The sequence below is a fragment of the Puma concolor genome, chromosome A3, assembly GCF_028749965.1.
Source record: "Puma concolor isolate L17-30 chromosome A3, mPumCon1.1.hap2, whole genome shotgun sequence".
NCBI lineage: Eukaryota > Metazoa > Chordata > Mammalia > Carnivora > Felidae > Puma > Puma concolor.
In genome coordinates, this window is record NC_141669.1 from 80394535 (window position 1) to 80419500 (window position 24966).

Genomic DNA, 24966 nt, shown 5'->3' on the forward strand with positions numbered 1-24966 from the left:
CTGGTAAGCACAATAATACACATTTTTTTCTTTTTAGCATTTTCTTTATAATACTACATTGTAGGAAGTTTGGAGAAAAAGAGACCCTCAAATCCACCACTCCATAGACAGCTACTATTAGCATTTTGGTGTTCACTTTTCAGTATTTTTTACAGTGTATATTTAAAGTTACCATACTATAAATTCAAAATTAAGTCCTGAGTTTTTTCACTTACACTTAGTCTTTAATATTTTTCAGTCCTATAACACAGCCTTCCAAATCACCTTTTTCTTTTATTTTTTATATTAAATATAATTTATTCTCAAGTTGCTTTCCATACAACACCCAGTGCTCATCCCAACAGGTGCCCTCCTCAATGCCCATCACCCACTTTCCCCTTTCTCCCACACCTCCATAAACCCTCAGTTTATTCTCAGTTTTTAAGTCCCTTATGGTTTGCCTCCCTCCCTCTCTGTAACTTTTTTTTTCTCCCCCCTTCTACTCCCCCTTTGTCTTCTGTTAAGTGTCTCAGGATCCACATGAGTGAAAATATATGGTATCTGTCTTTCTCTGCCTGACTTATTTCACTTAGCATAATATCTTCCAGTTCCATCCATGTTGCTGCAAATGGCATGATTTCATTCTTTCTCATTGCCAAGTAATACTCTGTTGTATATATAAACCACATCTTCTTTATCCATTCATCAGTTGATGGACATTGAGGCTCTTTCCATAATTTGGCTATTGTTGAAAGTGCTGCTATAAACATTGGGGTACAAGTGCCCCTATGCATCAGCACTCCTGTATCCCTTGGGTAAATTCCTAGCAGTGCTATTGCTGGGTCATAGGGTAGATCTATTTTTAATTTTTTGAGGAACCTCCACACTGTTTTCTAGAGCGGCTACACCAGTTTGCATTCCCACCAACAGTGCAAGAGGGTTCCTGTTTCTCCACATCCTCGCCAGCATCTGTAGTCTCCTGATTTGTTAATTTTAGCCACTCTGACTGGTGTGAGGTGATATCTCAGTGTGGTTTTGATTTGTATTTCCCTGATGAGGAGTGACGTTGAGCATCTTTTCATGTGTCTGTTGGCCATCTGGATGTCTTCTTTAGAAAAATGTCTATTCATGTCTTCTGCCCATTTCTTCACTGGATTATTTGTTTTTTGGGCGTGGAGTTTGGTGAGTTCTTTATAGATTGTGGATACTAGCCCTTTATCCGATATGTCATTTGCAAATATCTTTTCCCATTCCATTGGTTGCCTTTGTACAGAAATCAGTTACATTTTTATACACAAATAATGAAGCAACAGAAAGAGAAATAAAGAAACTGATCCCATTCACAATTGCACCAAGAATCATAAAATACTTAGGAATAAACCTAATCAAAGATGTAAAAGATCTGTATGCTGAAAACTATAGAAAGTTTATATGAAGGAAATTGAAGAAGATACAAAGAAATGGAAAAACATTCCATGCTCATGGATTGAAAGAATAAATATTGTTAAAATGTCAATACTACCCAAAGCAATCTACACATTCAATGCAATGCCAATCAAAATTGCACCAGAATTCTTCTCCAAGCTAGAACAAGCAATCCTAAAATTTGCATGGAACCACAAAAGATCTGGAATAGCCAATGTAATATTGAAGAAGAAAACCAAAGAGGGAGGCATCACAGTTCCAGACTTTAGCCTCTACAAAGCTCTACAAGAGCTTTAGCTCTTACAAAGCTGTAATCATCAAGACAGTATGGTATTGGCACAAAAACAGACACAAAGACCAATGAATAGAATACAGACTCCAGAATTGGACCCACAAATGTATGGCCAACTAATCTTTGACAAAGCAGGAAAGAGTATCCAATGGAAAAAGACAGTCTTTAAAAAATGGTGCTGGGAGAACTGGACAGCAACATGCAGAAGAATGAAACTAGACCACTTTTTTACACCATTCACAAAAACAAACTCAAAATGGATAAAGGACCTGAAATGTGAGACAGGAAACCATTAAAACCCTAGAGGAGAAAGCAGGAAAAAACCTCTTTGACCTCAGACGCAGCAATTTCTTACTTGACACATCTCCAAAGGCAAGGGAATTAAAAGCAAAAATGAACTATTGGGACCTCATCAAGATATAAAACTTCTGCACTGCAAAGGAAACCAAATCACCCTTTTAAGGATGAAAAGTATTATATGAGCAATAGCCATTTCCTTCTAAGTAAATACAATCATTTATTTAAGTACTCCTCTATTATTAGACATTTAGGTTCATTTTGGTTTTTAACTATTACTAATGAATTTTTAATGAACAGAATTTCATTCCACAAACATTTAGGAAGCTAGGGTGAAGTAGGTGGGCACTGGCTTTATCCTCAAGAAGTACATAGTCAATAAACAAACAAACAGACTATAATTTCTGGCAATACGGAAACTAGATAATCTGAAAGTTCCCTCAACACAAAACACTTAGACATACTGAATAAAATGAGCATCTCTTTAAATGTATAGCAAAATTTATTTTGTAAGAGAAATCAGAGCAGTAGGACTATGAACTAATGTTATATTATATGTGGTTGGGATTTCCCTGTCTCACTAGCCTAAGGTCTTATGTTTTAAATCAGAAACAGAAGATCAGGACAGAAATGTCCGCAACACAAGTATGAGAACTAAGATCCTCCACGTAAAGCTAATGAGAGCTACACTATTAGTGGAAAGGTCAAACTAGACAAAATCAGCTTGTCAACCATTACTAGGCACAGGATAACAGTAACAATTAAAAGTCTTCCTTGGGAATTCTTAACATCAAAATAAGAAATCTAAATAAAATCTGGTTCTAGGATGGTCATATAATCTAGAACACTTGGTAGAAATAAACACATAACTTCTCTGACAAGATATACTCTCAACCCAGACACAGAACTAAACCTTAGATAAAGGCCTGTTGAAAACAAGCTCCCAATCCAAATTTCAAAATCATATTAAGGAATAACCCAAACTTAGTGTGAGTCAAGAAACCCAAAATTAGAGCCCTATAACTTCATATTATAGCATTATCAAATAGAAACTTAAAAACAGATGTGCTTAAATACAAAGACATAGAAGAATATATAATAAGAAAAAAGTCTAGATTTTTAAAAGAACCTAAAAGAACTTCAGGAAATTAAACTAAAATCATTGAAATTTTTAAAAAGAAACAATATCAACAGATAAGTTTAAGAACAAAATAAACACAGCTGAAGAGACAATTAGTAAGCTGGAAAAAAACAGATCAGAGGAAATTACCTATAATAGAGTACAGATAAAAAGAGAGAAAAATAGGGGCGCCTGGGTGGCTCAGTCGGTTAAGCGGCCGACTTCGGCTCAGGTCATGATCTCGCAGTCCGTGAGTTCGAGCCCCGCGTCGGGCTCTGTGCTGACAGCTCAGAGCCTGGAGCCTGTTTCAGATTCTGTGTCTCCCTCTCTCTCTGACCCTCCCCCGTTCATGCTCTGTCTCTCTCTGTCTCAAAAATAAATAAACGTTTGGGGCGCCTGGGTGGCGCAGTTGGTTAAGCGTCCGACTTCAGCCAGGTCACGATCTCGCGGTCCGTGAGTTCGAGCCCCGCGTGGGGCTCTGGGCTGATGGCTCAGGGCCTGGAGCCTGTTTCCGATTCTGTGTCTCCCTCTCTCTCTGCCCCTCCCCCGTTCATGCTCTGTCTCTCTCTGTCCCAAAAATAAAAATAAAAACGTTGAAAAAAAAAATTTATAAAAAATAAAAAAATAAAAAATAAATAAATAAACGTTAAAAAAAAACAAAATTTAAAAAAAAAAAGAGAGAAAAATACAGAAGAGGTTAAGCAATATAAAGAAAAGAACAAGAAGGTCCAATATTCATCTAATTCCAGGATAGAATACACACAATATTCAAAGAAATAATGGCTAATAAAATATATAAAATCTTAGAATAAAGAATGACCAGTGAAAAATACAAACACCAATATTAAAGGAACATAAGTCCTGGGAAGAACAAAATAAATCTGTATCCATTAAGACAATTACAAATGGGGGAGGTGAAAAGATTTAATGGGAGTGAAGATTTCTACACTTAAACTGATAAATGTGGCACCAATAGACTGTGATGAATAGACTGTGATGAGTTACATATGTAAAATGAAATACCTACACCAACAGAGAAAATATCTATACAGAGATACTAGAAAGTATTACAGATACATTAAAATGGAGTTCTAAAAATGTTCAAGTAACCCACAGAAAGGCAGGGAAAAAAAAAGAAAAGGAGTAAGAAAAAAAAATGGAGGGGTGCCTGGGTGGCTCAGTTGGGTGAGTGTCCAACTTCGACTCAGGTCATGATCTAGTGGTTGATGAATTCTAGCCCCGCGTCCTGCTCTGTGCTGACTAAATTTCTGCTTCACTTAGTAACAGTTTCAACTGTTCAGATCAATGCTTTCAGTGAGAACAAACTAGGAAAGCTGGGAAGCAGGTGGCAGCAGAGAGCTGGGGGTGAAGAATTACTTGAGCAAGATTTGAGAAGAGAAGACAAGAGAAGAGAAAAAGAAATAGGTAAGTCTGGAATATGATAATTGTTTTCCCTTAAAGAAATCTCTGACTCAGGGAAAGGTAGATAAGAAGCTGAAAAGCTGAGTAGCAACTGTGACAATTTCAAGAAGTTAGGGTACAAAAACAGGAGTCAAGTCCCACCAAGAAAGGGTAAAATACTGAGTAAACCACTGTCTCCTACACATACACATTTGTTTGGGACCCTGAATAGTTAAAACAAAAGATTTAAGCCCAGATTCAAATTGTCTCAGTTCTGACAAAGCAAATTATATATATACATACCCCTCAAATTATCTCAGTTCTGACAAAAGCAAATACATATATCCTCTCTAGAGGAAAACAATATTCTGGTCTCAAATGATTTCTATACATTTTCATATTCAGTATTATATACTCAGTCAAAAATAACCAGACACACAGAAGACAACATCACATAACTGGAAAAAATAAGAGAAACAAAAGATAACAAGAATAGACTCAATAAAAATAGAACCATGCAGAATCAAGATAACGGAGTTATCAGAAACAGAACTTTAAAAAAAACAACTATGCTTAATATATCAAAGGAGAAAAAAAGCCAAGATTGAAGATTTCTCAAGAGACTTGAAAATATATATTTTAAAAGTGTCAAATACAAATTCCAGAAATGAAAAATGCAAAAACCAAAATTAATTCAACTGATAAGGTTTAACAGCAAGTTCAACCACAGTCAAAGAGGAAATGAGTGAACTAGAAGAAAGGTCAGAAAAGAATTCAGAATACAGTATGAATGGGCAAAAGTAACATCTGAAATGAAAACAGTGGAGAGTTCTCTAAAACTGCTGAAAGATATCAAGCAACGAAGTAAAAAAATCCTCCAAACCCAAGGATAAGTTAAACACACACACACACACACACACCTAGGAATAAAAAAATCCTCCAAACCCAAGGATAAGTTACACACACACACACACACACACACACACACACACACACACACACCCCTAGGAACAGACAGTGGATTAAAAGGAGCCATATAGAGAATACCTTGTAAGTAGAAAGGAAAAAGACAAACTATATTCAACAGTTTGAATCAGATAAAAAATAGACTGATATGGGTATAATTACTATGAGTGCTCTGACCATGGGCACTCTGGCTGCCTGGGAAAACATTAGGAAAGCTATCACTGTGTCCCTTGGCTCATGGAAGGCAGCAAGGGGTTTCAGTGGTGCTATTACAAAAACTTACCTAGCTTTTGGCAGAGAACTACCATGGACAATTAAGACAAAACATTCTCTGTACAATATCTGACTATTACAAAATCCTACCTTTTATTTGGCATGCATTTGGGGGAAAACAAAACAAACAAAACATTTTCTGCAGAATGGTACAATAAATCAACAATAAGAAAATATTTGAAAATATAGTGAAGTTCTACTTTAGTCCAACTGAAGAATCTTTTCAAATGCCTTGACAGATTATTTTCTTAGTTTTTTTTCTTGTAAAACAGTATTTAAAAATTCATGCTGGGGGGGGTACCTGGGTGGCTCAGTTGGTTAAGTGTCCAACTTTGGTTCAGGTCATGATCTCCCAGTTCATAGGTTCAAGCCCCACCTCAGGCTGTGCTGACAGCTTGGAGCCTGCTTCAAATTCTGTGTCTCCCTCTCTCTCTGTTCCTCCCCCATTAGCACTCTCTTTCTCTCTCTTTCAAAAATAAAGATCACACACACACTCTCTCTCTAAAATAAATAAAAGATTTAAAAAACTTTTTTTGAACACATGCTGGAGCACCTGGATGGCTCAATTGGTTAAGCACCCAATTCTTGATCTCAGCTCAGGTCTTGATCTTAGGGTCCTGAGCTCAATCCCTGTGTTGGGCTCCATGCTGAGTACGAATCCTACTTAAAGAGAAAAATCATTAAAAAATGCATGCTAAGTGATGCCTGGCTGGCTCAGTTGGTAGAGTGCGCAACTCTTGATCTCAGGGTTGTGGATTTGAGCCCCGCGCTGGATATAGGGATTCTTTTTAATCTTAAATAAAATGCATACTAAAGTCAGAAGTATAAATGTAATGAGCCTATCAATTCATATGATAATGATGAATCCTGAAAGACACACGGGAGGATTGGCAAAACCTTCCAGTGTACACTGTGGCTATTTCTATGCTGTTAAATTGCATTACAGCCATCTATTTTCCAAAATAGCCATATGCCCCTGTACAACAGAGATCCATCTAATACAAAAAACAAAATGGAAAACTACACACATAATCAGAAGTTATCAAATCAGATCTTTAAATCACTGATCAATAAACCCACACCTAAAACACATTTAAGCAATAGAAACTTTAGATATAAAGCCAGTAGCTTCTTTTGCAGACTCTTGTAACTCTAATGTCAGAAAAGACTCTTACAACTCCTCCAAGAAATATTTAGAACTTCATAATTTTGCTAATGTTTATTTATTTTTGAAAGGGAGAGAGACTAAGAGACAGAGCACAAGCGAGGGAGGGGCAGATAGAGAGGGAGACACAGAATTGAAGTAGGCTCCAGGCTCTGAGATGTCAGCACAGAGCCGGATGCAGGGTTCGCACCCACAAACCACAAGATCATGACCTGAGCCAAAGTCAGACACTTAACCAAAGGAGCACCCAGGTACCCCAGAACTTTAAACAGCTATCTATATATAGTTTTTTCAAATGCCCAGAGTCCTAGACTAGATTTTGGTTGCTTCCAAGTTTGGGCAATTATGATTAGAGCTGCTATAAACATCATGTCCACATTTCTGTGTGCACATAAGACTCAATTACTTTGAGTAAATACCATGGAGTGCTGTATGTTAAGACTGTGTTTAGCTTTGTAGAAACTGACTGTCAAATAAAGTGGCTGTACCATTCTGAATTCCCACCAGCAATGAATAGGAGCTCCTATTGATCCACGTCCTCACCAGCATTTTTGTCAGTGATCCAGATTTTGTCTATTCTAATAAGTATATAATGGAATCTCATTGTTGTTTTAATTTGAATTTCGCTGATGACCTATGATGTGGAACATCTTTTCATACGCTTATGTGCCATCTGTATATCTTCTTTGGTGAGGTCTGCTAAGGTCTTTGGCCCATTTTTTTAATTGGGTTGTTTTCTTATTGTTGAATTTTTAAACAGTTCTTTGTAGGTTTTGGTTAATAGCTCTTTATCAGATGTGCCTTTGGCAAACATTTTTTCCCAGTCTGTGGCTTGGCTTCTCATTTTCTTGACATTGTCTTTTGCAGAACAGAAGTATTTCATTTTAATGAAGTCCAAATAATAATTTCTTGCATGGATTGTGCCTTCAGTGTTGTATCTAAAAAGTCATCAACATACTCAAGAAAAACTAGATTTTCTCCTGTTGTCTTCTAGAGGTTTTGAAGTTTTGCATTTTACATTTAGGTATACAATCCATTTTGAGTTAATTTGAAGGGTGTGATATCTGTGTTGCTTTTTTTTTTTTTTTTTTTTTGGCATGTGGATATTAGTTGTTCCAGCACCATTTGTGGAGAAGACTATCTCTGCCCTGTTATATTGCCTTTGCTCCTTTGTCAAAGATCAGTTGCCTATGTTTACATGGCCTATTTCTGGACTGTCTATTCTGTTCCATTGATCTATTTGTCTATTCTTTTACCAATACCACACTGTCTTGATTACTGTAGCTTTTTAGTAAGTCTTGAAGTCAAGTAGCGTCAGTGTTCCAACTTAGTTTTTCTTCAATTTCTGTTGCCCATTCTTTTGCCTCTCCATATAACCTTTAGAATCTGTTCATTGGGGTGCCTGGGTGGCTCAGCCAGTTGAGTGTCCAACTTCAGCTCAGTCATGAACTCACAGCTTGTGAGTTCAGGCCCTGTGTCAGGCTCTGTGCTAACAGCTCAGAGCCTGGAGCCTGCTTTGGATTCTGTGTCTCCCTCTCTCTCTGCCCCTCCCCTGCTCATGCTCTGTTTCTCTCTCTCTCTCTCAAAAATAAACATTAAAAAAAAATTTAATAAAAAATAAAAATAAATAAAAAAAGAAGCTGTTCATTGATATCCACAAATAACTTGCAGCAATTTTGATTTGAACTTATTCAATCTACAGAACAAGTTGGGAAGAATGGACATCTTGAAAATATTAAGTTTTCCTATCCATGAACATTGAATATTTTTCAATGTATTTAGTTCCTCTTTGATTTCTTTCACTAGTTTTGTAGTTTTCCTCATATAGATTTTACACATAATTTGTTAGATTTATATTTAAGTACCCTGGAATCATGACCTGAGCCAAAATCAAGAGTCAGACACTTAACCAACTGAGCCACCCAGGAGCCCCTAGAATAGATTTTAATACTGAAATCTTTTCGGTTGCAAATAACCAAACTCAAACTAAACCAGTCTTTGGAATCACTGAACATAAAGGCCCAAACTAACTTTTTGTTAACAGATAGCTCTATCAATCATTCAACTATATGAGAAATTCTTCCTAGAAATGTTTGATACTCTGATGCAGACACACAGATCTTTTTCTTTTTTTTAATTTCCTTTGAGGAAATACTCTGAAAACAATCCAACTTTTTACTATTGTTGATTTATCTGACATAGAAACCCAAATAGAAGAACTGCTGCTACTAAAACATACCTATTTAGAAAGAAAAGTTCATTTAAGCCGTATAGAAACACAGATAATGAGTACTTGTTTTGAAACACTGGAGATTTTCTTCTTCATCAGCAGGTAAACCCAAACAGAAATGCATCCATTTCTTTGTGGCTGATTTGACTTAAAACACTATGGAACCTGTTTAGACATATAGATATCCAGACATGTGCTAACCTGTGCTTAGGACTCAACTTCTAGTGAGTGGAGTTCACACATGGGACAAAACTTATAATTTTCCCATCAACTGACAAAAAAGAACAGGAACAATATTTTAACTATACTTGAATGTAGTTGGATTACATAACTCCTATGTAGATTCTCTGTAATTCTTTGCCTTTTGTACATACAAATACGAAACTATGATATGAATATATTACAAAATACAAAATATTGATCTATAAAAAATAAGCTGACACTTGACTACTCAGCAGAAATAATGCAAGTCATAAGATACTGGAAAGAAAGTATCAAAGTGTTAAAAATAATTCCCAACCTTTAGAATTCTCTACCTTGCAAAAATATCTTTCAATACCAGCATGGTTGCAACAAAAGTTATGAGAAATGCTCTGCTTTTGAGTATATTTTGAAGACAGAACAAACTGGATTGGATATGGATACATGAAAGGAGAAACCATAGATTGCTTCAAGGTTTCAGGCCAAGAATTGCATGAACAGACTTTCCATTTGCTGAGATGGGAAGACTGAAAGAATAAATTTGTGGGTGTCGGAGGGTGAAGGATAGTGGATAGCAGAACTCAGGTTTGGAAATGTTAAGTTTTGAGATGTCAATGAGACATCCTAGTGAAGATGAAAAGGAGGTGGTTGTACATTCAAGTCCAGAGTTCAAGACAGAAATCCATGCTACAGATACACATTTGAGAGTCAAGAGTAAATACACAAGACTAGATGAATTCACTGATGGATGAGTACATATACAAGAAGAGAAGCAGTGTAAGACTGAGCTTGAGGATAATCAAGGTCATGGAGGATGAACTAGAAGAGCCTGAAACAGGACAGCCAAAGAGATGAAAAGAAAATCAAATGAGCATGGTACCTCAGAAGCCAAAGGAGTAGCTAAAAACACAACTGATTATATTTGTCAAATGTTGCTGATAGGTGAAACAAAATGAAGATTGAGGATCAACCACTGAATTGAGCAACATGAAAGTAAATATTGCCTTGTAAAAAGTTTTCATAGAATGGTGGGAGAAAAGACAGATTACAGTAGGTTTAAAAGAGAATAAAATGTAAGATTCTGGAGCCAGAAGTTTAGACAACTCTTTCAGTAAAATTCCTGTAAATGAGACACAAAATTTAGTCCAAATTTGTAATATCTGAATAACATGATTACAAATCTGAACTAAGGGACAAATACAAAAGTATTGCAGAATTTATAGACTATTTCAGATTTTACAAATTTCTTAAGTATACACAGATAATTACCAAAAACTGATCATAAAAGTAGAGGGCAACAAATTTCAGAAATTTGATGGGGCGCCTGGGTGGCGCAGTCAGTTAAGCGTCCGACTTCAGCCAGGTCACGATCTTGCAGTTCGTGAGTTCGAGCCCCGCGTCGGGCTCTGGGCTGACGGCTCAGAGCCTGGAGCATGTTTCTGATTCTGTGTCTCCCTCTCTCTCTGCCCCTCCCCCGTTCATGCTCTGTCTCTCTCTGTCCCAAAAATAAATAAACGTTGAAAAAAAAAAAGAGTTTAAAAAAAAAAAGAAAGAAATTTGAAATCTAACAGTATGTTCTGCGAAGCAATGTAATTAGCAAGAAGTCAATCAAAGATAAGTGAAAATTCATTATGTTTTTGGATACTTAAAATCACACTTTTAAACAACCAATAGATCAAGAAGTAATGATGGAAAACTGGAAAACATTTCAAAAGTACATAACAAAACTTACAGGATACATTCAAATAAGTATCTTGAGGAAAACTTATGGCTTTAAATGTTTATATCAGAAATAAAGCTGAAAAGTAATAATATAAGCATTTGTCTGAAAAACTTAAAAATAAATCTAAAGAAAATAGAGACAATAAAGAACAAAACTTAATGAGGATCACCAAAGCAAATGTTAGTCCTTTGAAAAGACTAATGACAACAGACTAAAAAAGAGGAAATCACTACAGATTCTGTAGACATTAAAATGTTCATAGGATATTGTAAACAAAATTATTCAAAAAATGTTTTAAAATTTAGAGAAAGTGAACTAATGCCTCAAAAGTATCTATTGAATGGCATAAGAAGAAACTTCTAATTGTTTCTTTATCCATTAAACAAATAAAATAAATCCTTCCCTCAAAAAAAAAAAAAGTTGGGCCCAAAAGGCTTCATTGGTTAAGTACTAAAACTCTAATATTATTCAAATTCTTCAAGGTAATAAAAGAAGACAAAATGAATTGAGAAGATTATTATAAGGTTTACATGACATTGATAACAAATTGATTTTAAGTAGTCCTAAGAAAGGCAAGTTATTGGCCAAAATCAATTATAAAAATAAATGTAAATATCTCAAACAAAACATTAGTTAATGTACAACAGTAATCTATAAAAAGTATAATATATCCTGACCGATTTGACAAAGCACATCTATTCCTGAAAAAAAAGTTCTCAGTAATCTGAGAATAAAAGGAAACTTCTTCAACCTGATAGAAGACATCTATGAAAAACATACAGCTAACATCATACTAACTGTTGAGAGTCTAAATGCTTCCCCCTACGATGTGGAACAAGACAAGGATGTCTACTTCACCATTTCTACTGAACACTGTTAGTATTCTAGCCAATGCAATAAGAAACAGAAAACAAAACAAACAAACAAAAAAGCATGCAGACTAAGCATGTAAAACTGTCTTTATTTGCAGATGCTCTAAGTGTCTATGTAGAAAATTAACCAGATTCTACAAAAAGGCCACTCGAACCAAAATGTAAATTTAGCAAAGTTGTAAAATACCAGATAAATATACAAAAATCAATTGTAGGACTTCTGATTTCAACTCTGACAAATAAGGAGCTTAGAAACTGTCATTTCCATTGTTATAAGAACAAAAAGATGAACAAAATGAAAATCAAAGACTTGCTCTGACACATTAGAAGAGTGAATTACAGAGCAAACTGCCAATTCAAAATCTGAAAAGAATAATCAAGATCTGCTCATCTGGAGCAAAAGCCAGCTGAATCACAAATGGTTAAGAAATTTAAATGATAAATTTGATGCATTGCTGGAAGCTGAGTTTGTACTAACATGAGAGTGAGAAGCTCCTAGGGGCCACAATCTTAGAAGGGTCCCTATACTTCAGTGTGTTTACCTCCAGGAATTCCAGTAGGTTCTCACAGTAAAGATCTGAGAAAGATCCCCTTATGACTCTGACAGGGGAAAAGGAATTATTATGAAATATGCCCAGAGCATTCTCCATAATAGGCTTAATCTTCAAGTAAAAAGACTTTACCAGAGCCTTATCCCAGCTAGAGAAGGGCATTTCTCCCACTTTACCCTCTCTAGCCTTCCTGTTTCACATAAGTGGATAAAAAAATAAAAGTTATACCATTAGAAAACATGTTCCCTCCTCTCACCTAACCAACACATTAATAGTGCTCCATGATAATCACAGTGAATTACAAGCAAAAGAGCTGCAAGATGCAAGCTCTCACTTAGGAGGGATACTTAAGAAAGCTTAAAGTCAAAAAGAGAAACAATCAGAACATAGGAATTTGAAGTCTCTGGCATCTGCATCTACAACACACACTGAACTTAGATCAACTTCCAGTCAAATTAACATAAACATTTACACTAAAGGTTTATTTACTTCAGTTAACACCCAATACATGTGGCTTCAACAAAAAAAAATTACAAGGCATGCCAAAAGTCAAGCAAAAACACAACCTGAAGAATGAAACCAGACTCAGATATAGCACAGACATGGGAATTATCAGAAAATTTAAAATAACTATGATTAATTAGTTAAGGAGATTAATGGAAAAAGTAGACAATATGTAGTAATAGGTGGGTAACACAAACAGATGAAAACCTGAGAGAAACAAAATGAAATGCTAGATAGTAAATTATTGTGACAAAAATGAAGAATATCTTTGATGGTCTCATCAGCAGATTAGACACAGTCAAGCATAAATCATTGAGCTCGAAAACAGGTCAATAAAACTTCCGAAACTAAAATGCGAAATGAAAAAGAAAAAAAAAACAAAACAACAGAACATCCAAGAACTGTGGGTATAATTGAAATACCAAAAGGAGAAAAAACAAGAGAATAAGAGCATAAGAAATATTTGAAATAATTATAAAATAAGTCATGGGGATGAAAAGTACGGCATAGGGAATATAGTCAATAATACTGTAATAACTGTACAGTGATCCATGGAAACTACACTTGTTGTGGCGAACATTTCATAATGTATATAAATTGTCGAATCACTGTTACACACCTAAAACTAATACATATCAACTACACTTCAATTTTAAAAATATTTTAAGTAGGGCGCCTGGGTGGCTCAGTCAATTAAGCGTCCGACTTTGGCTCAGGTCATGATCTCGCGGTCTGTGAGTTTGAGCCCCGTGTCGGGCTCTGTGCTGACAGCTCAGAGCCTGGAGCCTGTTTCAGATTCTGTGTCTCCCTCTTTCTCTGACCCTCCCCTGTTCATGCTCTCTCTCTCTCTGTCTCAAAAATAAATAAATGTTAAAAAAAATTTTTAAATAAAAAATGTTTTCAGTAATAACAGCCTAGAACTTTCCAAAATTAATGTACAGTATCTATAGGCAGAGAACTGTAAAACAATGATGAAAGAAATCAAAGATCTAAACACATGGATAAATATTCCATGTTCATGGATTGAAACATCCCATATTAAGATGTCAGTTGTGGAGCACCTGGGTGGCTCAGTGGGTTGAGTGTTCAACTTGTGATTTCGGCTCAGGTCATGATCTCACAGTCGTGAGATCAAGCCCCGTGCTGGGCTCCATGGTGGGCATGGAGCCTGCTTAAGATTCTTTTTCTCCCTGACTCTCTCTGCCCCTCCCTCACTCCCCTCTCTCAAAAGAATTAAAAAATAAAAATAAAATAAAATAAAGATGTCAGTTTTCCCCAACTTGATCTACAGATTCAATGCAAACCCAATTAAAATCTCAGAAAGCTATTTTATAAATATTTATTGTAGAATCAGAGAAACTGATTCTAAATTTTACATGGAAAGGCAAAAGACCAAGAATAGTCAATACACTATTGGCGACAAGAAAGTTGGAGGATTCACAATACCTAGTTTCAAGACTTACAATAACGCAATAATAATCAAAACAGCATGGTTTGGCAAAATAAACAAAATATATCAATGGAACACAATGGAGATCCCAGAAATAGGTCCACACAAATATAAGCAACTGATCTTTGACAAAGGATCAAAGACAACACACAAAGGGCAGTCTTTCAACAAATGGTGCTGGAACAATTTTAAGACATCCATATGCCATTTAAGTGAACTGAGTATATCTTTCACAAAAATTAACTCAACATAGATCACTGACTTTAAGCATGAAATGCAAAACTATACAACTTCTAGAAGAAAACACAAGAGAAAAATATGTGCACTTGGGTTTGGTTATGTGTTTTTAAACACATTAAACACCAAAAATACTATCCATGAAATAAAAAAGTAAGTTGAACTTTATCAAAATTTAAAATTTCTGCTTTACAAAAGACACTTTTAAAAGAATGAAAAGACAAGGCACAGATAGGGAGAAGATATTTGCAAATCACATATCTGATAACAACATGTATTCAAAGGATTCTTAAAATTCAATAGTAAGCAAACAAACAAAACAATTGAAAAATTGGCAAAATACGTAAACAGATACCTTATCAAAGAAAAGATACAGATGGCAAGTAACAATATGAAAAGATGCTCCACATCATTTGTCATTAGTGAATTGGAAATTAAAACAATGAGATATTGCTACATAGTTATTATACCTATTAAATGGCTAACATACAAAAATCTGACAATATCAAATGCTGATAAGGATATGGAGCAACAGAAACTCTCACTCATTGCTGGTGAGAATACAAAATAGTACAGTCACTTTGAAAGAGTTGGGCAGTTTCTTATAAAGCTAAATACAGATTTACTCAACAATTCAGCAATTATTCCCCTAGGTATTTACTGATTTGAAAACCTATGTCCACACAAAAACCTACACATGAAAGTTTACAGCAGCTTTATTCATAATTGCCAAAAACTGAAAGCAACCAAGACATCCTTCAATAGGTGCATGAATAAACACACTGTGGTACCTACATCAATGATAAGAAGAAATGAGCTATCCAGTTATGAAAAAACACAAACGAACCTAAAATGCACATTGCTAAGTGAAAGAAGCTGGTCTGAAAAGGTTGTATACTGTATGATTTCAATTATATGACATTCTTGAAAAGGCGCACAATTCCTCAGTGAGGTGATAAAGATCAAAATCAACAGGAATAAATCATATTGATAATATGTACCCATGATACCCTGGATATATATGTACCCTAAAATGGCATTTTACTTTTGTGACCTTTCTCTCAAAAACATATTACTCAGTCTAATCATGAGAAAAACAGAAGACAAATCCCAATTGAGAGACATTCCACAAAATACCTGATCAGTACTCTTCAAAACTGTCAAGGTCATCAAAAACAAGGAAAGTCTGAGACTGTCATAGCCAAGAGAAGCCTAAGGAGACATGACAACTAAATGTAATGTAGTGTCCTGGATGAGACCCTGGAACAGAAAAAGGACATTAGGGGAAAACTAAGGAAATCTGAATAAAAGTATGGACTTCAGTTAATAATAATGCATCAAGTAATAGATTCTTTAATCGTAATAAATGTAATGTACTAATGTAAGATATTAATAACAGAGGAAATTGGGTGTGAGGTAAGTAGGAACTCTACCATCTTCACAATTGCTCTGTAAATCTAAAACTGCTCTAAAATACAAAGTTTATCTTTAAAAACAACTGTATTTTCATATACAAGCAATAAAAATCAGAAAGTAAAATTTTAAATTTCCATTTATAACAGCATCAAAAAATAGGAAATACTCAGAGATAAATCTGACAAAAAAAGAAGTAACACTCTAAAAACTATAAAACATTGCTGAGGGAAATTAAAGATGTAAAGAATGGAAAGACACACTGTATTTATGAGTGGGAACACTTGATATTCTAGATGTCAGTGTCCCCCAGTTCCAATCAAATTCCCAAGCAGGCTTTTTTTGTATACACTATGAAGCTGATTCTAAAATTAAAATAAAATACAAAGGAACTAGAATAGCCAAAACTACTTTGAGAAAGAACAAAGTTAAAGACTAACATTACCTAATGTGAAGACTTTAAAAATAAAACCAAAGTAATCAGGCAGGTAGTATTGGAATCAAGATATATAAACAGATCCATCAAGGAAAACAGATCTTCAAGAAACAGACCTACACATATATGGACAACTGACTTTCTACAAAGGCACAAAAAAGTGGTATTGGAACATTTGGTTATCATTATGCAAAAAAAAAAAGTGAACTTTGATTTATATCCTGTGTACTAAACATAAAAACTTTGAAATGGATCACAGATTTAAATGTTAAATTTTACTGTTAAACTGCTAGAATAAAACACAGAAGAAAAATATTACCTTAGCCCTGATAACAATTTCTTTAAAAGAATACAAAAAGCTGGATAAAATTTTTAAAAAATCAACAAACTTCACTTAATCAAAATGAAAAACATTTGCTCATTAAAAGACACTTAATAAAAAGGCAAGCCACAGGCTGGGAGAAAATATTTGCAAAATACATGTGACGCAGGACTTACAATATAGAAAGGACTTTTACAACTTGATAGTAATTTAAATTCAATAAAAGTGTGCAAAAGATTGAACAGACACTAAAGAAGACAAATGTATGGCATGTAAGCACATGTACAGATGCTCAAAATCATTGGTTATTACGGAAGGCAAATTAAAACCATAAAACCTACCTAATAGAATGTTAAAGATTAAAAAGATAATGCACACCAAGTGTTGGTGAGGCTATGTAACACCTGGAACACTTATACACTACTGGTACAAATGTAAAATAAAATAATACAACCACTTTGGAAAGCAGTTTAATGGTTTCTTTAAAAGTTAAACATATAAACATCACAAGACTCAGTCACTATACTCTTAGGTATTTATCCAAGAAAAATAAAAGCTTATGTCCATACAAAGACTTGTATAAGATTGTACATGAAAGTTTTATTTTTTATAGTCCAAAACTGGAACCAACCAAAATGTCCATGAGGTTTATTCATACAATGGAATAAACTATTGATTATATAACATAAATTTCAAAATAATTATGCTGAGGGAAGGCAGCCCAATAAAAGAATATATACTACATGATTTTATTTATATACCATTTTAGAAAATCCAAACAAATCTCTATAACAGAAAACAAATCAGTGGTCATCCAGAGATTGGCAGAATAAGTTAGAGGTTACAGAGGGCCAGGAGGAAACTTTTGGGAATGATGGATAAGGCCACTATCTTGACTGTGCTACAGGTATATACATATGTCAAAACAAGCTAAACACTTTTAAAAATATGTGCAGTTTACTGTATGTATGTCAATTAGACTCTAATAACACTGTTAAAAGAAAACAAGTGTATGCAAAAACCCTCAGAAGTATTGTACTTCTATCTGTTAGAATATTTTAATAAACTACTTTCAAGGAACTTTTAATGACACAGGAAAATGCTTATGATATACAATTAAATGAAACTGGCCAACATCAATTGCACAGAAATTTTATATAATATGGATGGAAATATTTCTGATTAGAAAGAGACCTATATTAATGATAGTTTTCAATGAGTTACAGAATCATGGATGATTTAAATTTTCTTTACCCTTTTCTCTATTTTCCAAGGTTTTCTTTGTTGTTGTCATCTTATTTTATTATTTTTATTTTACCCAAGTCTGCAATATCCTTTTAAACAGGAAATTAAAAAATAAATGAAGCGAGGGGCACCTGGGTGGCTTAGTTGGTTAAGTGTCTGACTTCGGCTCAGGTCATAATCTCGTGGTTTGTGAGTTTAAGCCCCACATTGGTCTCCCTGCTCTCAGCACAGACCCTGCCTTGGATCCTCTATCCCCCTTTCTCTGCCCCTCCTCCGCTTGCTCTCTGTCTCTCTCAAAATAAATAAATAAACTTTAAAGTAAATGAATGAATGAGTGAATGAATGAATGAAAAAAATTTGAGTGATTATCTATCCTGACAAGTGATTTCAACATATGTACTACAGACCCATGAATGAATGATTGAATGAATGAATGAATGAATGGAAAAAATTTGAGTGATTATCTATCCTGACAAGTGGTGTAAAAATATGTACCACAGACCCTTGAAAGATCAAACAGGAGACTCTTGGAACTCTTATGTGAACCAAGAATTATCTGTAGACTTAAAAATATATTTCACACTCCTGTGAACAACTATTTTTCAAATATTCACAGACACACTGCAATTCAACATTACTGAATCTGTAAAACTCTATTTTTCACATCAGCAGATACTAAAAGTAAAATTCCTAACATGGAGGTCTTCAAAAACTTATTCCCCTTTTTTATTTTTAATATGAAATTATTGTCAAATTGGTTTCCATACAACACCCAGTGCTCATCCCAACAGGTGCCCTCCTCGATGCCCATCACCAACTTTAGCATATCTTTTGCTACCATACCAGTCAGTATATAGGAAGGGCTAAGTACCCACGTGGACTTCAATTAACAGAAGTTCCAATACATGTTCTTACACATTCAAACACCAAAGTCAAATATGCTCTATACCCAGAAGGACTTTGTAAAAGCTATGTCAGTTAAATATTAAGGCTTTATGCAAATGTAAGATGAAGATTACTGGAAGTTTGATTCCTAGTTAAATATGGCATTACTAGTCTGTAAGTGATCTTGGGAAAAATCATTTAATGTGTGCTGAGGTTTCTACAATTGCTTCATAATAATCCTCTCAGAAATTAAAGTCAACAAATAACTTAATTATCATTATAAAATACACTATAAAAACAGATCTAGTAAACTACTTGTTTAAAGGTAATTTAGTTTACCTCAAAGAATTATTCTCTGCCTTTTGTCTTCCAAGTTCACTTTCTGTATCCATTGCCTTCCTTGCTAGTGATTTCATTTCTTTTTCCACAGTGGTTATGGTTTCCTTCATCAAAGTCATGTTTGACATTTGCTCCATACGTTCATCATCAAGCTATACAAGTAGAATGACAAGGTTACTGCCATCACTAACAAAATCTTCCAAAAGAGACATCCTCTCTTTGTACAAACTGTGGCATATGACAAGATTTACACTAGGAGATGATCAGATGAGACCTGAATATTGTGGGAGGCTGTATGGACAAGGTATTGTGGAGCAGGAACAAGAATAAGCCACCGCACGGCCTGTGCATAATGCCTATCACAGTATATGTATCTATATGTTCAATCTGGTTCATTTTGAATGTAGCATATGTATCTTATTTGCAAAAAGATTTATTTGTTGTTCAACATTAATAAGATACACATATAAAGTGGAATTATGAAAAAAAATGTTTTCCTCTCCTGAGTAATGCTTTTTCTTTCTCTTTATAACAACATTGACAAATTTATAAATATATTCAATTAAACCTGGTAACAGAAAAGCAACTTTCTCTAATTGTTTATATAGTCATAACATATCAAATATATATTCATAGCATCTCGAATCCTTGACTAGTAAAAAAGTGATGCTTCACATTTAAATTGTTTAAATATATTATTCTCATTAATTTTCATTCCATAATAATTTTCTCTACCTTAGCTACTCTTTAGGTAGAATAAGCCAGTTTCTCTGTATCTGGAAATGTTATCTTTAATGAAATAGGGAGATGAGAAAGTTGCTAACATCCCTGAGAATGCATCCCTAATGGGTTGTTGTTTTTTTTTTAAGGAACACACTTTGCAACCTAACACAAAAAACTTTACTTACATATTTTTTTGGAAGAAAATAAACAATGAGAAGGTGATAATTTATACCATACATACCACCTTAAATATTTTAGGACTACAAACACTGTCTTAGAAAAATGAAAGAACCTCTCTGAACATAGGAAAAAAGAGAAAGGGGGAAGCCACTGACAGTTTATAGCCAAAAGCACAACAGTGATGTTTCTTTACGTTATGAACTGTACACTCCAGCTCCTCTATCCTTTGTTCCAAGTGAGCCTTCTCATTAAATGCTGTCTCTTGGGCAATCTGTTAAAAAAAAAAACAAAACATGTTTTCAATGTTGCTGCACTATGTTTCACAAATGGTCACACAGATAAAATTCGTCCAAACCTTTAGCCTTTCCCTCAGGCTATCTCGTTCTGTGGTCATTCTCCGTAAATCAGTGAAGGCCACATCTCTTTCAGTCTCCACCCGTCGGAGGATGGCATGTGCTGTTGTTGATTTAGGAGACTTACAGTTTTTCATCATTTCTCGTCGAAGTCGGGCAATTTCTTCCTGTGCCTATTATTTAAATGCAAGACTTCTATTTAACAAAGCTTTGGAATAGACATAAATATAGCTATCTTATATCCAGCCAGTTAAAATACAAACCATATATAAAAATGCATACAACAGGATAATGTTTTTTAATGAATTTATACAAATAAACTCAAATGATGTCCAAAAATGCAAGTGAATGTATAATTAGAAGTTTGGTTTATAATATTTTTGCCAAAAATTTTTTAAAATTAATTTAGAGGCAGTCAATGCAAGACAGAATGTTTTACTAAGAAATAGATATGTATTACTACATCCATTTTGTGATATAAATTTGAATTCAGCAAAATTCAGGTAGAATACAGTTGTATTTGTTTTTGGTTTTGTTTTTGTTTTGAGGGGAAGGGGCAGAGGGAGAGGGAGCCTGTCAAGAAGACTCTACACCCAGAGAAGAGCCTGACTCTGGACTTGATCTCATGACTGTGAGATCATGACCTAAGCCAAAATCAAGAGTCAGATGCTTAACTGAGTGAGCCACCCAGGCACTCCCAGGTAGAATACAATTTTAATAAATATTAGTGTTCCTGTCTTTCTCTACAAAAATATATAAGCCATTTCCATGTTCTGGCTACTTTTACCCTGAAAGAAAGGCCCATCAATCCTTACCAACAACCCGACATACTCTCACACACTTGTTCAACCACCCTCAGGTCCCAAACCTATTCCACACCTAAAGATAATTTCATCTCCTACTTTGCTGCTCAAATCCCTAATCTTCCTTCCTCTTGATTTTGATTGCTACCTATTCAGCTGGTCTCCAAGTCTCAGAGGAAGATGTATTACCTCCCAATTTCCACAGCTAAGACTTCACCAGAATCCTGGACCTCATCTCCTGAAATGTCTTCTAAGATACTCCTGACTCAATTACAGTTAACCCATGAACAACATGGGTTTGAATTGATACAAAGGTCCACTTATACACAGATTTTTTTCAATAAATACAGTATAGTACTATAAATGTATTTTCTCCTCCTTATGATTTTCTTAATAACATTGTGTGTATATATATACACAATATATGTACATAAATGTATGTGTATATATATATGTACACACAATATGTACATACATATATATATATATATGTACATATATAAGAGATGTTAGTTGATTTTGTGTTATTGGTAAAGCTTCTGGTCAACAGTAGATTATTAGTAATTAAGTTTTGGGGAAGTCAAAACTTAGATCTCCAACTGTGCAGGAGGGTTGACATCCCTAGCCCTGCCTTGTTCAAGACACAACTATTTAATTATTTCCTCTCACTTTGAATAGCACCCTCTCCACTAGCTCTTTCTCCCCTGCCTTCAGCCATGGCACAAGGCTCCCATATCACGAAAAACTGTCACTAAATCTTGCTGCCCACTTACCATCCTGTTATCTCTTTTGCATTGGCATATAATTTTTTTTAAGCACCATGGTCTGTACCCATTGCCTGTTCTTCAGCACCTACTCTCCCATTCCAGTGTAACCTGGCTCCTATACCTACCATTTTGCAGAATTTCATCTAATGACCTCACCAAATGGCATTTCCTCAGCTCCTGTTTTTGATATTTGGCAACATTTGACATTGTCTTTAACACACTCTTTGAGATTCTTTCCTCTCTTGGGCTTAATATTGTTCTACCTTAGTTTTCTGTCTTTATCTCTTTCAAAGCTCCTCTACCAATTAAATAAAATGTCCAAACATAACATCTTGACTTCTCTGTTCCTCTATAGCTTTCTCATTCAGAGACCTCATCCACTCTGAAGGCCCAAAACTTACCTCTAAGCAGATGAATTACCCATCTAGATATTCAGCTCTTACCTCTCTCCCCACTCCAGTCCCACGTTTCTTTCTGCCTGAATGCAATTACTTTCTGAATGTACAACCATCATCTTACTCCATCTGTCTGAAACCAACACATTTTTTCCCTCAAGTCACCAATGGCTTTACTATTTCTTTTTCTACTACCACAGTTCTTCAGTCATTCAAAAAAGAATTTCAGTCTTGGGGCACCTGGGTGGCTCAGTCAGTTAAGTGTCCAACCTTGGCTCAGGTCATGATCTCAGAGTTTGTGAATTCGAGCTCCGCATCAGGCTCTGTGCTGATAGCTCAGGGGCTAGAGCCTGCTTCAGATTCTGTGTGTGTGTGTGTCTCTCTACCCCTTTTCTGCTTGCACTCTGTGTCTCTCTCTCAAAAGTAAAAATAATACGTTAAAAAAAAATTAAAAAACAAAAAAGAATTTCAGTCAGTTCCATTCATCCCCTCTTTTTGCTAAAACCAAATCTTCTCAAGGTTTCCTTTATAGTGTCTTTTACACCTGCCTCTATCCTTATTTCAACAGATAGCACCCTAACTTACTTTGTGTTTCTTTGTTTAGGTTTATTTATTTTGAGAGAGACAAAGAGCATGAGCGGGGAGGGGCAGAGAGAGAGGGAGACAGAGAATCCCAAGCAGGCTCCGCACTATCAGCACAGAGCCCAACACAGGGCTTGAACTCATGAACTGTGAGATCATAACCTGAGCTGAAACCAAGAGATGGCCGCTCAACCAGCTAAGCTACCCAGGCACCTCCCACCCCTGCCACCACCACTGGCCAGATTAGTTCTTAATGCCTCATGAACAGACTGCTTTCACAGCCTTCTAAAAAGTCCACAGTTTCTCCTTCCTCCAATTCTCTTGAAAGAAAAATTGTTATATAAAAAGATAACAGATTATGAAAAAAAATAATATAAAATTGTTAACAGGTTAAAATTGTAAAAATGTGGCTTTGGTCATTTCTTCTCTAAAAATAACCAGATTGCCGGTGCTTATAAAGCAAAGTATAAATCTGTGTAAGACCCATTGAAGAGCTTCTACCATGTACTCAAGAAGTTGGCAAACTACATAAAGCTCACAGGCCAAATCTAACCCGCCTCCTGTTTTTGTAGGTCTGTGGGCTGAGAATGTTTTTTATGTTCTTTAATGATTAAAAAAAAGCAAAAGATTTCAAAATATGTATAATAAGTGAAAATAATGATATTCAAATTTCTGCGTCCAAAAGTAAAAGTTATACTGTATATAGTTATATGCAAAAGTTATATTGTAACACAGCCATAAATTTGTAGATTGTCCAAAGCTACTTTCATACTACAACACAGTTCAATAGCGGTGATAAATTGCATGGCCTGCAGAGCCCAAGATATTTATTTTCTGGGCCTTTACAGAAAAGGTTTGCAGACCCTGCTCTAGTCCAATTTACCTCTCAAGCCTTAGCTCCCTCTTACTCCAATGGCACAAATTAGTCTTATATTGATCCATTTATCTACTCATTTTCCTTCCTTTGTTCTTTGTCTCACACAATTCCTTTAGTCTGGAATGTTCCTTCTTACCCCTTTCAAGATAACAGGAACTCCATTCTTCCTTCAGGACTCAAATTCCACATCATCTAGCAAAGATTTCCTTGATCACAACAACTAAGAAATACCCACTTCTTTTATTTCTTACAATATCTTCTGGACTACTTATGCTAAAGTAACAAAAAGTAAATATAAGACAATATACTTTATCTCCCCCAATAAATTGCAAACATAGAAAACAGTGTTCGTATTTTATCATTTTTTTCTCTCTTAGAGTGGCAAGCAGTAATTCTTAATAAAATGTATTTTTATTTAAAATTTATTTACTTAAATTTAAATTTAAAATTTGTTTTATTAAAATAAAATTTTATTTATTTATTTTAATATTTTATTTATTTTATTCTTAAAATTATGTTGGTGATTTATGGGGTTTAATATTTGTTGAGTAAATAAGCTATGTGATTAATAAGGACTGTATGTATATAACTTTAAGCTACAAATAGAGATAAACTACAAACTGATCTTACTCTCCTAAATTAAGCAAATTATATGTCAGCTCCTAAAGTGACTGACAGTACATCTAGTGATGTTAGCGTTTTCTAACCCTAAAATCAAAATCTTTTTACCTTGAACTCACCATCCCCTATCATTTAACACGTTTCTCATTTCCCATGCCCAAAATCAGACTATTTCTATGCATATATATGATCTTTTTTGGATATGGGAATAATGTGTGTGCGTGTGTGTGTATGTACACATACACTTATTGTATTGGAAATATATTATGTTTCATTAAGAATATCTTAAGAACGAAGGTAATTCCCAAATGTTAGTTGATCAATTTGGCAGATTTAAGC

The 24966-nt window shown here is 34.8% G+C and overlaps 1 protein-coding gene across 11 annotated transcripts in view; it reads right to left on the bottom strand.

Annotated features, from left to right (window-relative positions):
- Nucleotides 1-24966, bottom strand: part of TSGA10 (testis specific 10) — a 166415-nt gene that overhangs the window by 111557 nt on the left and 29892 nt on the right. For all 11 annotated transcript variants that reach the window (XR_015249274.1, XM_086701297.1, XM_086701296.1 and 8 more), the window contains 3 exons: nucleotides 20585-20755; nucleotides 20423-20500; nucleotides 19327-19478 (listed from right to left, as the gene is read on the bottom strand). Coding sequence is in view for 10 of the 11 variants with exons in the window: in XM_086701297.1 (XP_086557423.1) it covers nucleotides 19327-19478; nucleotides 20423-20500; nucleotides 20585-20755 (401 nt within the window). In the remaining variant the exon portion in view is untranslated. The remainder of the gene's footprint in view (nucleotides 1-19326; nucleotides 19479-20422; nucleotides 20501-20584; nucleotides 20756-24966) is intronic.